Source organism: Dermacentor variabilis, chromosome 5 (genome assembly GCF_050947875.1).
Source record: "Dermacentor variabilis isolate Ectoservices chromosome 5, ASM5094787v1, whole genome shotgun sequence".
In the NCBI taxonomy this organism is placed as follows: Eukaryota; Metazoa; Arthropoda; class Arachnida; order Ixodida; family Ixodidae; genus Dermacentor; species Dermacentor variabilis.
Window position 1 is genome coordinate 173,236,311 of NC_134572.1, and position 17,184 is coordinate 173,253,494.

Here is a 17,184-nt window from a genome sequence, read left to right on the forward strand (position 1 = left end):
CGGGCGATGGTCGGGGGCGTACCCGCCGTGTTTACCCAGTGGCTATGGTGTTGGGCTGCTGAGCACGAGGTCGCGCGATCGAGTCCCGGCAACGGCGGCCGCATTTCGATGGGGGCGAAATGCTAAAACACCCATGTCTTTAGATTTAGGTGCACGGTAAAGAAGCCCAGGTGGGCGAAATTTCCGAAGTCCTCCACTACGGCGTGCCTCATAATCAGAAAGTGGTTTTGGCACGTAAAACCCCGTAATTGATTGACTGATTGGTCGGGGGTGCGTCGCATATCCGTCTTCCTTGAGGCGTTGCGTAGACCGACGGGCGGGTGGGCTCGCGGACGTGGCGGTGGCTGCGTCTGGCGACAAAATTGCGGCGAGGCCTAACGTGATCGCGGAGGGCGGATGGGTCGGCGAGGGGCAGCGGCGTAGCTCATCGCTTCTGGCTGAGGCTGCGGTGGTTCAGGGGCTCCTGGTGACGGCTCGATTTCGTTCCGCCCAATGATGACAATCGAAGCTATTTGAGGCTGCCATTAAGCGATCAACTACTGAAGCTCCGTTCGCGCAACCACTTGATGGCCTCGCGCAGGTCGGCGGTGCCCAGTGATTTAACTTCACCGTAGTTTGGCGTGAGCGTGTGTAGGTTGTATTGTCGGCATCTCATGTCGAGTTTTCTCGATGTTGCTCGCCTTACAAAGAAACTATTCGATGGTCTTCGGTGGGTTCCGCATCATTCAGGCAAGAAGTACTTCTTTCACGCCGCGCATAAGTAGGCGAACTCCCTTCTAGCACATCGGACATTTTCTGGTAGACGTGGCACAAGAGACGGCTCATCTCTTTCGTAAGGATGGCAGTACTATATCTAGGTAGCCGGACACAAGCTTCCAGTTGAACTTAGGGCCTTGCTTTCGGACAACACTTGTGAAGGTCTTAAATAAGATGCTGCGAAACATGTCCCACGTTGTAAGTGTGGACTCCCGATTCTCGAAGCACGTCGTTAGGGCATACTATAAAGAACAGTACATATGGCGCTGCTTGTCCTCAGAGTTCCAATTGTTGAAGGTTGAAATCCTTTCGAATGTCCCGTGCCAGGATTCTGCGTCGTCAGATGAAATTCCACAGAGGATAGATCGGCTGCTGGGTTCTTGCAATATGATGGCTGCAGGCGATGCTCGCTCCGGCATTGTGGTAGTTGACTTGGTCACAATCATCCTGGTTGTATTAGGTAGAAGGTCGTCCTCCGGTGGTAAGTTTTGTAGCCTTCTGCTTTTTAAGTTGTCAGAGAGGTCACTGGTGTTGTCTTCGGGGTGTGGGTTGGACGGGGGCGTCCTGTAGATGAACGCAATACTACCTCCACCATATGCCATATTGTAGTGACAATGAAGAAAAACTGAATGTCACAGCTGAATTATGAATTTAATTCTCTATTGAGCTAGTATGTGCCCAGGAAAGCAACTGACACTAAGCACAAGGAAATGAGCAATCACACTTGTCGATTGTCGAAAGTCTGGTCTGCGGGTCGCTACAGTATAGGGGGTGAAATGCTATCTCAGGAAAAATTTTCAAATAAGTACAATTCTCTGTATATAAGCCCACTTCCTCGAACCTAACTTTGTGTGTATATGATATTCGTATTCCTACAAGCATATCCACCGGAAGATCAACCTTCCCATCCACATCCTGCGGCAGTATCCGTGTACAGAAGGCTTCGCTTTAGAAAGCGGCGCATAGGTGATACAAAGTGGCCGTAGTCATTTTATTCAAAAAAGTAACGAATGCTATTGCGTTTAATGATTCACACAAGTCGGAACTCAACAGGTCACAGTCAGATATTCTGTTATGGCTTCCAAAGAAAGCCGTCGAGGTTAGGCTGTGGGTGGATGAGTGGCAGCAATATTTTCTTTCCTTTTACCTTCCTTAGCAAACTCAATGAATAATTGCTCCAAGGTGTTGTCTGAAACGAGTACATGCTCGAAATCGATGTCCTTCTCCAGCGATGCAATTCTTTGAAAAATTGTGCTCCATGGAAGCTTTTCCTCGATACGGATTTCGAGGAGTTGCTGCGAAGGAAAAAGAAACGAATAAGAAAAAGTTAGGAATTTGTGAAAGAGAAGCGGTAAAGACATTAAATATTTCTGCTGTTCCAAAACAAAAGAACTATGCCCGTATTCAGACAAACAGTGTCATGAGAAAGTGCCACCCAGTCGTTATGTTCACTCTAAAAACTAGGGAGGCTATCGCAGGAGTGAAGCGGCCGATTTACTCTTCAAAGCATTGTTTCACTCTCGCAAAATGTCGAGTGGAGTAAAATGCACTGTTCACTCCGTCACCAAGGAAATAGTGAAGTGTGCTTTTCATTCTGTCCTTCTGAGACAGAGTAGAATCCCCGTTCTACTCTTGCGGCAATAGAGAACAAAACGTAGCGTAATCTTCTGCTTCAACTGTAGGATGCTGGCCCCGAACATGGCAATCTATCACTCATGCACGCTGAGCAAAGAACACACCATTCTGCTTTTGTGAGAACACGCAGCCACAGTTCAAATGAACGCGGAGCGAGCGCTCTACTTTTTCACTCGGAGTTGCTCCACCGTGAGCGCGTTCAACAGCGCGGAAAATGAAAGCACCGGAGAAAGGTGATCCGTCCACCGAGCAGCAACGCAGGCCATTCTAGGAAGATCGTGTGTCAGCCATCTCGCGTCACCGCGAAAACATGACAGTCGTTCGACATTCATTGGATATAACTACAGATTCTACACGCTAAGTGAATTCTCACTTAGGTGCACATTCCTCGTATATGACATGCTAGCGCGCTGGGTCTCACTATGTGAATCGAAAAAGCAAGTGATAAGTGCATGTGATTTTATCACTGGCCGCTATCCGTAAGAGCTTTGAAAATCGCAAACGCTCCGAGAACCATGGTATGTTTAATAAGACGTGTGGCGAGAGTGCGCTTAATATGGTTTGTTCACCAGCCCACGATTCCAAGCCTATGCGGAGCGTGCTTAGCCTGCGTTTTGCGTGTTTGAATTTATTCTGTTTGGCAGTCTACTGTGTACGGAACGCCGTTGAAATAAGGAGGCACATATTAGAAGGCGTCATTTCGGTGGCGGCATGCTTTCGTTATAAGTAAGCCGCGCGACCACTGAAGTAACGTGCAGCGCCAGTGCTAGTTAGAAACTTTGCCGCAGGCATTCAGCTGCATGCTGCAAGAGGTCAGTTCGGCGCGTTATCTTGAACTTGCTGAAAACGCACGGGGAATTCATGTTTTATGCTGAATAAAGTGTAAACCCCATATAAGCAATCTTACGTGCGACAGCTGCAAGCGATGCGATGGAGATGGTTGTTGCGTTCGCTCGTCGCCTACAAGTTGTACTCCGTGCGAGCGACGGTTTTGAGCGACGTCTCCCCGGTGTTGCCGGTATGAAGGCTGCAAAGACGCGTCAAAACTAGCGTGACGCGTGCTTTAGTAATTTAAGTTGGCGTATTTTACTGTAAAAAGTAGCATGAAATAGTTCCGAAGGTCTTGCAGTAGGTGCTTACCCTTGCACATAAAGAAATTCAATCGTTTGCTCCTTCCGCGCGACAATCGGGAGTATTTCAGTAATGTACATCCAGCTCCGGCTTCGCGCTATTGGCTAGTCGCTCATAGCACTTCCCGGCGACGATTGACGAATTCCAGATATTGAAAGCCGAGCGATCTGTTCAAGCTATGGCCCGTTTTGTCGCTCGAAGCCGTTGCTCGTCGCCGTCCCGCACTAGATCGCTCTGATGGGGTTTAGCACTAAGACTGAACTGTTTTTGCTCATGTATTGAAATGGTGTGATTATATGTCTGATATTATGTCTCCTGACGCGGTTTTCGAGCACAGCGCGAATCTGAAAAGGTGCTTATGTCTACGAACTCAGTGAATTGTCAAGCAGCTAGTTATGCATCGACATCGAATGTTACGGCTGCTTTGTGGAATTACAATTGCAGGGGCACTTTGCACAAGCTTATTCTTTTGGACATGCTTGTGCATTTTCTAATATGAGTTGGTGTTTCAGAATTATGTCACATGAACAGCTAAATCACCCTTCCTCTGGGGGTTACAAGCGTAATGTGTACATCTTGCTATTACATGGCCGATCAAAATGGTAGATCAAACGCCACAGTGTACGTTCTTGTTATTATTGAAATGTGGGTAAGCTTGCCATAATAAGTGTTCTTGCCCTTCTTATAGGCACATCCACTCATATCCCTTGAACTGAAAGACCATGTTTTCATCTCTGCTGAGCATTATGTTTGCAGATATGCTCCTCAATATATGGCTTGAGCAGTGGCACAACCAGAGATGGTGTGGGGGGCACACTGGGCGCGTGCTTAGGATGTGTCACAAGTGCTGTTAGCAACACACCAGACTAATGACAGACTTATGACATCTGACAATGACCAGTATTCCATTTATTAGCAGGAGTATTTTGCCATTGGTGCTCAAGGAGAATGAACTTTCGATCATTTCTTTTCTGTTTAAATCTAAATATTGATGTTAGTTCAGCAGTGGACTGTTGCAGTCCTTTAGATGTTTACATGCGTTTCAGTAGGAAGACTAAGAGCAAAGACTTTCTTTTAGTGCCATGACCTTGACTGTCTTGATGTTGTTTTACACCATATCCTCGTGTTGACTTCTGTACACAATATTTTTCAGGCACCCGCTTTATCTAAGGCAAGAAGGCAGCTGCAAGTACACAAGGATGTCAGAGAGCCAGCCCAGCACGACTCCACGTAGTGCAGACGAGCGCACGCCAAGGAATCAAAATACATCGCCGTGAAATTTGGACGAGAAAACTAGGATGTGGGTATATTGGGTGTATCATTTGACTAAATGTCAACAAAATCAAAATACAGTATGTCACACCAAGATGAAAATTCTCATGTGCTCTAGGCAGTCATCTCAACATAATATATTTATGTATTGTCTCTAATGGGAAAGTCAAAATCAGTATGCTCTCTGGATATAAACACATAGGAGCAAGTGTCATTGAAAAGTTAGAAATGTTTTTAAAAAAGGTGATTAGTTTTGTGAGAAGTGACTGCTTTTTGTGTTGCCTCTCAAGAGATATATCCATGTGATAACAAAATAGCTGCACAAGGAAATTGCATATTTGCTTAGTGACATGATACATGCAATAAGCACGGTGCCTGTGTTCACAATAAAAAGCAACAGCTCATGCATGGCTAGATGCTTACATACATTTAACAGCTTTAATAGCTTACATTTAAGAGCACGTGAATGCAAGGGTGCAAATACAAATCACTGCGATTCTGTATTTTAAATGCTGACATGAAGCAGACATATTTTCATGTCTTCCGTTTTATGTATATTTTACACCTAATTTTAGAAGTATGGTTTCCTTTTAGGTTCCAGACAGGGGAAGCATTGGCGGAACAGAGTCAACATGTTTAAGAAGTCATCGTTTACATGCATGCTCCCGAAACCAGTTCATTGGAACCGCTCGTGCCTACCGAAGCGAAAGCCAGGCTTTAACTGTGTACACCGTGATGCACACCTTCCGTCTTTGAAGCCGGAGAGTCACTTGAAATTGAAAATTATTTTAAAAATTTAAAAATGTGCTTTTTCTTACTGTGAAATAGTCATTTTAAAGCTTCTGGCAGGTATTAAATATTTTGATTGGGGTCACTCAATCTACTTGCCAACCAAGTATGCTAGTGGAGGTAGAGATGTGTTCAATGCAAAGAACGGAGAGCATCTGAGTAGAACACTCGTTCGTCATTTGGCGGATGTGAATATATGGTGTTAAACAAAAGCCCCTTAGTTTCATGGCTTCTGTGGACATAACTTTATAAGGCAAAATAAAATTCAAGCATTTTTGCACATGGTAAATTTCTGGACATAAGATAGAGTACACAGTGAGGCGATGTATTAATCTTGCCAGGCACATATCTACTTGTTTTGTTGTTTTGAGACGAAGGTTCTGTGAAGTGCGACAAATTTCCTTAATTTATTGCATCTAATCCACTTCTGTAGCAAAAATGCTTTGGTTTCAGGTAGTTGCTTCATTGTGCAAATATATGCATAGTCCCATGCAAAATCCATGTGCTTGGAAGGATATGGCAAACAGCATGGCGCCATTCTCAAGTTATGTTTTGCTTCTTTGTCTTTTTATGCACTTCCCTGGCTGTACTCATGCTTATGTCGTCTTTGATGCATCATATTCATCAGATCTGATTTTTGTTCACATCTGAAGCTATGCTATACTTTAGTAGATTGCATATTGAACGAATCAAAATAACTCATCATGTGAATATGCAAGCTGCTCCTCAGAAGTATAGTATTCTTACCGTATAGGGAATGAAAAGCTACCATATATGACAAGAAATTTGATGCACAAGATTTTAATGACAATGCTCCTTGCATTTCTACTCATTTGGTGAACACGAGATAATATTGTAAATTTTATTTTATTTATTTGTGAGAAAGTGTAACGATCAATCCCAACAGCACCAGGAAACTACATTCGCGAGGATGCCAACCGAATGGGAAATATGATACGCCTCTGCACTGCTTTGAGAGCGAGCAGGATATTGCTGTAGAGAACCGACAAGCCCCACTTAGAAACCATGGGGTGCAGTCCATACATGAATTATTTTATGTGAAATATAAGTAAAGCTATCTAGACCTGCGGCCTCACATGAGAATATACAAGACATTTCTAAATGCACTATGCTCTCAATCAGGAATATCCATACACTGTACAGGACCTTATCAAATGAGCTGCTGTCTTGTAATATGGCATACAAAAACGCTTTTGGCACAATTTATCTACATTACTAGCCCCATGCTTAGCAGTTCATCTGGTAACCTCTGCCATATAAGCGCACGCGTTTTGTGCCAGAAATGCGTTTGCTGGCCAGTAATGCGGCGCATATTTCTCTTCGATCATAGCGTCAATACTTTGTGAGTATGCCCATGTTTGTTGTATGTTTAACTTTCCATTGTATACTTTATTTTTTAAAACAAGGATCCAATTGAAATTAAAGGATATTTCTACACTGTAATACTGATGAAACTTTAGAGAAGATACTTATGTTTATGACAAGATATGTTCTAAAGTTCATGGGCATCATTGTGATCTGATTTTGTGTGTTTGTCAGTATGTTTCTCAAATATATTCAATTCGTCTTGTCACTGATCAATAAAGATTTTGACCTTTTAAGAGAAAATGTTTCATTTGAGTAACTCGACGACTACAGATTACATCCAATTGATCAAGCAAATGTGCAGGAGCTGCTTATGAAAGAATCAAATATTCCCCATATGTAAGTATTGCAAATCCCTTCTAACATGACTATGGATCTACATCGTGCTTTGACACTATTGGGAAGAGTACTAGGACAGTGTTCTGAAGGAGTAGGGGAGCAGAAACACTCGGCTTGGATTAGAAGTACTCGGTTTGGAGGAGTACTATTACCCCTGTGGGGAGAGTATTGGCCCTCTCCGGAAGAGTACTAGCACTCCCTTGTGGTGGAGTAACAAAACTCTGTCAGGAGGAGTTCCCCAACCCTCTCGCAAGGAAGGTCGATATACTCTCGAAAGGAGAGTGAAATATGGGACGAGCAGTTACTCCCTCATAGAGTGCCCGGAACTCTCTTTGTTTTTAGAGTGTTGGAGGTAAGATTAGCCCAAGTTGACAGTCAATGGTAAACAGTTTTGTCAGTTTGGTCTCCGAATCTTAACTTCCTTAGAGAGTGCATGCGAAGGACTGGGAAAAAGTTGATGGAATGAAGCAGACCTTAAAGCGCGAACCAAAGGCAATGCAATGAAGCAATAGTAATTGGTTGGTAGTATTCAATATATAAATTATACAAAAGCATTCCATTACTCTGCTCTTCCTCGTGCTCTCAGAATATGGAATTCGCTCCCGGACAGTATTGAATGCCAGTTAAACTAAGATTCATTCCATGCTGCCTTGACTGAATGCATAACTAAAGAAATGTGAAGTTTTACGTTTGTCGCACAATGCTTTCTATACTTGCACTATCTTTTACAGCTTATTGTCGCATTATTACCGTTATGTCGCTATGTTTACCGTTTCGCTGGAGTGTCGCGTCAGTAACTTTTCTGTAATTTTTTTCATCTTTACTGTTTAACACTCTGATCTTGTTAATTACACGACTTCACTGAAAACAATCTGTGTGATTTATTCCTTGCTATTATATTTTGTTCTTCTTTTCCCTAGTGAATCGTGAACTAAATAATTCTTTTTTCATCTCGGTTGCACAAGAGGTTGTAGGTTGTAAACAGATACGCTTTATAGATGTCTTGTATTTTATGTATTTTCTATGTACTGCCCCCCTTACTCAATGCCTCACTTTGAACCTGTAATGTATTTTTAAATAAATAAATAAAGACTTACATGTGCATTTGCGTAACACATTAACCCGTACGACAAAATCATGATTCTTGCTAACAACTACACCAAATCAAGTCTGTGGCTCCACGATTGCTAATCTTAAAGATACAGGGCCTGGCTTAGATAAAATTTGGGTCAGGAATTTAAATCTGGTTGCGCATTTAGTTTCCGACACGCTCTGTAATATTATCAACCTTATGTTTAAAGAAGGTGCATTCCCTTGATTTTTTTAAACAAAGCCTAAGTATATTCCTCTCTTTAAAAAGGCAACAAACACTTACTAACTACCAACCAAATGCAATTCTTTGGTGCCTTAGTATTCTCACTAGGAATTTTTTGTTCAATGTCCTAATACCCACTTAACCAACTTTAAGTTGCTAAAAAACAACCCATTTGGTTTCCACCTTGGAAGTTCCACTAATCTACTCGTAGCTGTGCTGTCTATAATTGACTGCATAAAAAAATGTATCGATTCGGGAAACTTAGTTGGATCTATATCTTTAGAACAGTAACACTCATTACATGGTTAACCATCAAGTTTTATTTTAATAAACTTGACTCCTATGGTATGAGCGGTCCTGCGCTAACGTTCTTAAAAAATTACTTGACCAGACCCATACACAGTAAATGTAGCAAATACTTTCTCTCTAAGAAAGCGTATTGACCTGGCTGTACAACAGGGATCAATTCTAGGTCCTTTGCTTTTCGTTCTATATAGTAACAATCTTCCTGATTCTGTTAAGTCCTCCAAGTAAGCTCGTTGCGTTTTATACGCAGATGACACACCCATACCTTAATGTGATAAAATCTATGGCTGCTCTTACTTCAAAGGTAAATATTGCAGTGAGTAGAATTCTGAAATGATGTAGCAACGAAAAAGTGGTACCGGGCCATGTGTTTGGGATCCCTGTTCTAACATGTTTTCTTCCCTTGAATCAATTCAAAGTCGATCTGCGCGTTTTATTGTGTGGAACTACGACCGTAACGAAAACGTGTCCGCAATAAAGCATTCTCTCAAATTGCCTGACTTAGAAATTAGACGCAAAGGTGCTCGGCTGTGCCTTTATCATAAAATAGTTGATCATATTTCAGAGCTAGAACGTAAACTTGTCACTGCCCCTTCATACATTTCCTCGCGCACTAATCACGATCTGAAAGTCCATATCCCTAGTTGCGGCCCCACACCAGTGGGCCCGTTCCTTCATACCGAAGGCTGCCTCTCAGTGGAACCACCTCCCCGCTTCCATCGCCAGCAATCCCGACGAGTATTCATGGAAGATCGCTATTTCTACGCTGTCATTCCAGTGATAATCGCTCCTCTCTGAAGCGCCCTAGTGGGTCTGTGAGTATATATAAAAGAAATAAATAAATGAATAAATAAATAAATAAATTGCAGTGAAGAGTAATGCCAAGCGCTGCAGACACATCGCCAGTCGTCCGGGAGGCGCGAGCTCGAGATTGCCTGAGCTGCTCTGGTTAAGACACGCTGCCTGCTGCTCTCTTGGACCGTATTCATATTAGATTCTGGTGGAGGTGCTGCGGTTTTCCCCTAATCTGGAATTACGCACCCGAAATCTGCCATCCGTTAGGCCAGACGACCCCGGCCCAACATCCCCACTGGTTACTCCAGCCATCGTATGTGCCAGTGCCCAGCGTCAGCTCGATCCTGATATCTTCAGCGGCACCGATGAGAAAGAAAGACGTTGAAGATTGGCTGGAATCGTATTAACGCGCCAACAACACCAACAAATAGGGCGATCCCCTCAAGCTCCGCAACGCGACCTTCTATTTATCGGGCGTCGCCAAGCTGTGGTTCAAAAACCACGAAGCCGATCTCCGCACGTGGACTAGCTTCAAAACCGCCATCGCAGAAATTTTCTGCCGCCCGGAGATGCGCAAACTTCGCGCTGAACAACGCCTACGAAGCCAATCCCAGTAAACTGGTGAAACGTTCACCAGCTACATAGAAGATATCGTCGACCTCTGCCGGCGTGTCAACCCGACGATGGCGGAGGCGGACAAGGTACGTCACATCATGAAGGGTATTTCCGACGATGCCTTTCATATGCTGCTGTCCAAAAACTCAGGCACTGTTTCTCAGGTCGTTGAGCTTTGGCGTAGTTTCGACGAGCTCTGCATACAGCGTCTTCTCACGCGGCGCCCCCCTGCGTCCGACGAAACCCTCGAGAGCATGACCGTGGCTCTTGAGATAAACTCCCTGCTTTGCCAGAGAAAATAGTTCGTCCATGTTGTGCTCGCTCGTCTGCTTTCGCTGCTGTCGTCAGCCACGCCACCACATTCGCCTTTGCCGGCCAGCCTTTGCCAGGTCATCCACGAGCAAGTGTGTGCAGCTCTACCTTCTGCCCGCGAGACTCCGCCGGTGCCGTCTCCCGTTGCTCTTCCCGAGGTAACTGCACCTCTCAGCTAGTCCGAGGCACTCGCGCGGCCGCCACCTCCCACCTTTGCGCCATCCCCATCAGTCGTGCCACTGGGTCCAGCTCCTCACTTCGTTCAGCCGCGGTACCAACACAGCAGTGTACAATGGCGCACTCCTGACAACCAGCCAATGGGCCTTGCCTGTGGTCAACCTGGTCACGTTGCACGATTCTGTCGTCGCCACGCAACGTCCTACCGCCGTAGCTTCGACGCCGCCACATATGTTTCCCCATACCCGTCCTCGTCCGCCTCTCAGAACCCTGGCCAGATGTCTTCCTACTCGGACCACCGCCCTCTTGTTGGCCGCCGTTCGCCATCGCCTCGACGCCGCTCGCTCTGGCCGACGCGTCGTCTTCCTTCTTTGCCGGAACGGGAAAACTAATCGTCGCAATCCAGAGGCAAGAACTGCGTCACCCACGAACAGGCCAAGGCCTCTCCCTTCTCCAACTAATGTTATTGCCGTATATGTGGGCGGCGTCGCTACACTCGCCCTCGTTGACACTGGTGCCGCAGTTCCAGTTATTAGTGACAAACTTTGCCGTTCGATCAGAAAAGTTACGACGCCACTGTCCAACGTGTCACTTCGTACTGCCAGCGCAGACCGCATCACACCTGCAGCTGCGTGTACTGCTCACGTTGTGATCAACGGCCTCCTCTACACCGTCGAATTTGTGGTGCCATGTTCTTGTTCCCACGATCTTCTTTTGGGCTGGGAATTCCTTTCCGCCACTAAGGCCGTCATCGACTGTTCTCGTGCTGAAGTGGAATTTCAAACGCTGTGTAATGCCCCACTCCGTGATGCTCGTGAACCTGAAGATAAAGTATTTCTTGCCGAAGACGTTACAATTCCATCACACTCTTCTGCCTTTGCCACAGTGTCATGCAACATTGTTGATGATGCCAGCGTACTTATTAAGCCATCTGCAATTTTCGCTCGTCGCAAATTTTCCCCGCTGCCTTTCGCTCTTTTGGGTGTTCATGCATGCGTCAGCAGACTGCTCGTCGCCAATTGATTGCCCTCTCCTCTCACTTTGCTTCGTGAGGAGTGCGTTGGCCATGCCCAGTGTGTGGACCCTGCTGCCATCATTGACATGCCAACATGTTCCATCGCCACTCATGAGGTCGCCGGAGTGACCTGTAACGCTGCACAGGAGCCGACTTCGCGCGATGTTTTACATAGATCCAACGCCGACACGTTGACTGTTTCTCAACGCGCCCAGCTTCTACACCTTCTCGACAAGTTACGTTCGTCTTTCGGCTGCCAGCATGTTCCCTTGGGCCGCACGTCAACTATTTGTCATCGCATCGACACGGGTACCAGCGCAGCACTACGACTAAGACCATATCGTGTATCCGCGACAGAGCACCGTGCTATCGACGACCAAGTAGCTGACATGCTCAAGCGCAGCGTCATTCAGCCTCCGGAAAGTCCCTGGGCATCTCCCGTTGATCTTGTTAGGAAGAAGGATGGATCGATTCGACTCTGTGTCGATTACCGTCGTCTTAACAAAATAACTCGTAAAGATGTTTTTCCTCTTCCGAGAATTGACGACGCCCTTCACTGTCTCCAAGGCGCGGAGTTCTTCTCTTCTATCGACCTACGTAGCGGCTATAGGCAAGTCTCCATGGCACCCTAAGACCAACTTAAAACGGCCTTTGTGACACCTGATGGCATATATGAATTTCGCGTCACGCCTTTCGTGCTTTGCAACGCCCCCGCAGCATTTGAGCGTATGATGGACAACCTTTTGCGTGGTCTCAAGAGGAAAACGTGCCTGTCCTACTTAGATGATGTGGTTATTTTTTCGCCCGATTTTCCCACTCATCTCTGTAGGCTGGAGGAAGTGTTACACTGCCTAACTGCCGCTGGCCTTCAACTCAACCTGAAGAAATGCCACTTTGGCGCAAGTCAGCTGACCATCCTTGGCAATGTAGTATCTAAACACGGTATTCTTCCTCACGCCGCCAAGATCCGTGCAGTTGCTGATTTTCCCAAACCTTCCTCCGTAAGAGAACTGTACAGCTTCCTTGGCCTGTGCTCTTACTTTCGCCGCTTCATTCGCAATTTTTCATCCATCACCGCTCCCTTGAATCAGCTTCTACGGAGGGACTTGAACGACTACACCTGGTTGTCCGCTTGTGACGATTCCTTGCAAGAGTTGCGTCGTCTACTGAACTGGCCGCCTATACTGCGTCACTTCGACTCGACAGGTGTGACTGAAGTACACACCGACGCCAGCGGTGTGGGACTCGGCGCTGTGGTTGCGCAGCGAAAATCTGGATTTGACGCGTACGTCGTTGCATACGCAAGCCGCACCCTCACGAAAGCCGAGAAGAATTATTTCGTTACGGAGAAGGAATGCTTGGCCATAATCTGGGCACTTGGTAAATTTCGACCCTGCCTCTACGGCCGCCCATTCGACGCGATTACAGACCACCATGCTCTTCATTGGCTGTCCACGTTGAAGGACCCCTCAGGTCGATTAGCTCGCTGGGCTTTGCGGTTGGAAGATTTCAACGTGCGCGTTGTCTACAGGTCTGGCCGCCGCCACACCGATGCCGACGCGCTTTCCCTTTCGCCCGTCATAACCGAAAGCGATGCCTCTCCCTCTGCAGTTGATCAAGTACTTTCGGTCCCAGCTGTCTGCGACATGGCTTCGGAGCAATGCAACGGTGCCTGGATTAGTACTCTTATCCGCTTACTTTCAAATCCATCGAATATTCATTCACCTTCTCGAGCTTTGCGCCGTCAAGCATCTCGCTTCGAAATTCGGCATGGACTTCTCTATCGCCGGAATTACGTCTCTGACGTCCGCGAGGGGCTCCTGGTCATACCTCGACATCTTCGGGGTGAAATATGTTCTGCCTTCCATATTGACCCGCAGTAAGCACATCCCGGTGTCTTCAAGACGTACACCCGGCTTCGCTCCAGGTTTTATTGGCGTGGCATGTACACCTTTGTGTGCAAGTACATTCGGTTGTGCCCTCAGTGCCAACGCCGCAAGGTTCCTGCTCAGCATGTCTCTATTCCACTGCAGCCAATCCCGTGTCCTGCCAGTCCTTCCGATCGCATTGTCATTGACCTGCATGGAGCCCTTCCGAACACGGCTTCCGGGAAACGCTGGATAGTCGTCGCCATCGATCATTTGACTCAATACGCAGACACAGCCGCTCTGCCTGCTGCCACCACTCATGGTGTACCATACTTCCTCCTGAAAAACTTTATTCTCCGTCACGGTACACCTCGCGAACTTTTGAGTGATAGAGTACGCGTCTTCCTCTTCGAAGTCGTAAACGCGCTCCTTGCTGAATGTCGCATCGTTCATCGCACCACCACCACCTAGCATCCTCAAGCTAATTGTCTGACGGAAAGATTTAACCGCACCCTTGGCGACATGCTTTCCAAATACGTCGCCTCTTATCACACTCATTGGGACCTCATTTTGCCATTCATGACGTTCTCCTACAACACTGCACCATAGGCGACCACAAACTTCTCTGAATTCTTCCTCTTATATGGCCTCGAACCTTCGACTACCCTCGACTCGTTTCTTCCGTACAGACCCAACTCATCCGAATGTACGCCCATCTCTGAAGCTGCCCGCCACACCGAGGAATGCCGTCAGCTCGACCGTTCCTTTACAGCCGTCGACCACTGGCAACAAAAGTCTCGACGTTACGATGACCACCGGCACTGTCACTTTCTTCCGGACTCCTTTGTGTGGCTTTGGGTTCCCGCAGTTCCTGCTGGACTCTCATCCAAGCTTGTATCCAAGTGTCAAGGATCCTACCATGTTGTAGCGCAGACATTGCCTGTGAACTAGCCTATCACGCCCCCTACGCACCAACGCTGTCGTAGTCGTGAAACCGTCCACGTAGACGCCTGAAGCCGTATTAAGACCGCATGATTCTGTGTTCACCATGAGTCGACAGGATGGCTCCTTTTCCTATGGGGGTCGATTGTAGTGAAGAAGAATGCCAAGCGCTGCAGGCACATAGCCAGTCGTCCGGAAGGCGCGAGCTCGAGATTTCCTGAGCTGCTCTGGTTAAGACACGCTGCCTGCTGCTCTCTTGGACCATATTCATATTATAAAATAAAGAAATCGACTGCATATATAAATGAAGTCAGCCGTGAAGGCTCTCAGAATGTTTAGTTAATACAGGCTTAGATTCAAGGCTGTGAACGAACCCTGCAAACACGCACGTGTATATAACCGCGTCCTACTTATTGTCTCACTATTACTCCTCAGCTGCCTATTTACCGCGTATTTCTTTTCCTCCGGAGGAGAGTAGTAGGCTCTAGGACTCTCTGTATTTCCAGGATATTTGATCCACCCTTTCTCTGTGCCTCAGAAAGATTCGCTTCACATACATTCCAGCATTGATGTTGGATCTATATATTTTTCTTGTAACTACGTGTAGCCTGAAGAACAAACCACAGGCGTGATCTTTTAGTGATACCTGGCAGCAGCGTCGAGGTGTTGTACAATATAAGTTACTGCCGTTTTTCTGTAATAATTCTTATGGTATTCAGATGAACTTGAACTGGTTCGAACCTGACTGAACCACTATTTCTCGTTCTGGAATAGAACCGGAACTCAACCGTTTTCCGTGAACCAATATAAAAATTAAATTGGAAGAAGCTTCGGTTCGAAACCCTGGTCTTAAAAAGGCGAGGTGCCTTTGAACAACTTCCCGTTTTTGTTCATAAGCGCACTTCGCTCACCCTATACTATGTGTCCTGTCTCATTATTGCGCGCTCTGGTCCGGGCATCGATCCACCTAGGTGCACGCCCGTTATGAAACAAAAACTGGTGCGATATACGGGTTAAGAATGAGTCGAGCAGCTTTTGTCAGGGATGCTGCCTCAGTGAAGCCCGTGAACCCTCTTGTGCCTGCTCAAAACGGTGCGCAGGTATTACGGTACACTAATGACGTAACCAAATACACAAGTTAGAATTATTCACGCATTAAAAACGTTACGTGTTTTACTTAAACACCAAGAAAGGGGCCAACGCATGGAGTAGCACTCAGTGGAATAAATGTTACAAACAGAGCTCAGGTGTCTCAGAAAGACTGGCCCACGTTTCCATAGGTGAACCTACCTTCTTTGAGACGCAGACCGGAACCTATCGGAACGTAAGCCAGCCTTTCTCAGGCACCTTGTCTCTTTTTGTAACACTTAAATGAAAGTATGTCTAACTTATGCTTCAGCTAGTGGGGATATTGCTGTCGAATTGTCCAATCGCGCTCGGCCCTTATTTGTAATAAGTCCGCTTCATTTGCCGAGGGTGGTTGGGCACTAGGCTAAGGAAATTCCCTACTGGTGATGCGTGAGAAAGCCCTGCTCCGGTCTAGTCCACCGCATCTCTAGATGGTTCGGGCATTTGCGTGTGCCTCAATCTCCTGCGCTTGCGCTCCGTATAGAAACGGACACGTTCCTCCTTGTAAAAACCGCGGTATCATCATTCGCTTGAAATCACCAGGCGCATAGCTGCTCGTATGCAGCAATATGATCCGGTGCCACAAACGATAAGACAACGCGTCTGCGGTTTTTAACAAAACAGCAGCAAACGATCGACATGATCCGGCCATGCTACCGTTTAAACTGTTATCGTCCTAAAGTTTACACCAATTATTGAGCGCATACTTACAAAAATAGTACGTGTTTAACAGGAACAAGCAAACAAAAATACCAATACCAAATACAAATAAAATACAAATACAAACATAATAATGGAACATACAGTAAGTCAGTATCAGAGTCAGCATCCGTGGTAAGGCTTCAAGCGGACGACTTTAACCACCTCAGAGCGTATGCGACACTAATGGGACCTTGTTAGGTCGTCGGCGCAACCCTCCTAATGCAGCGCACCCATTCGTCGTAAAATCATGTGTGGTGAAAAGTCGCGACGTAGGAGTTTTTCACTAAGCCCTCGTATCCAAATGGGTGCTCAAGCCTACAGACGGCTAACGGGATGATACGGCTGGTCACATCGGCAAAGATTGTGGCGTCAGGCCTTTTCTGGTCTTTATTACATATACGGGATATTTGCATGGCCTCTACTGCTCGCTGCTAGAGGCGGCTACGTTCAAGTTTTGTTCATCGTTCCTGTTAATGCGTAAGCATTCTTTCGCAAGCTCCTCAACCATAGTAAGCCATTGTCTTGCGGTGGCTTATCGGGATGTAGTGCAGGATTGTTTGAGTGTGGTCGGCTGAAGACGTCGTTCCTCCTTCAGTGATGAGCACTTCTGGTTCACCGTCTCGTAGGACGATGTTCTCAACGAACTTTGCGACTTAGAGAGGCAAGTAATCAGGTCAGTATTGACGCTTGGAATTAACGTA

General features: G+C 46.4%; 1 protein-coding gene across 1 annotated transcript in view; it reads right to left on the reverse strand.

The window, feature by feature from the left end:
• Window positions 1-1,747: 1,747 nt before the first annotated feature.
• Window positions 1,748-17,184, reverse strand: part of LOC142583340 (phospholipid-transporting ATPase ABCA3-like) — a 122,418-nt gene continuing 106,981 nt past the window's right edge. Inside the window, exon 5 of the mRNA XM_075693761.1 lies at window positions 1,748-2,051. Within this exon, the coding sequence (XP_075549876.1) occupies window positions 1,857-2,051 (195 nt within the window). The 3' untranslated portion in view covers window positions 1,748-1,856. The remainder of the gene's footprint in view (window positions 2,052-17,184) is intronic.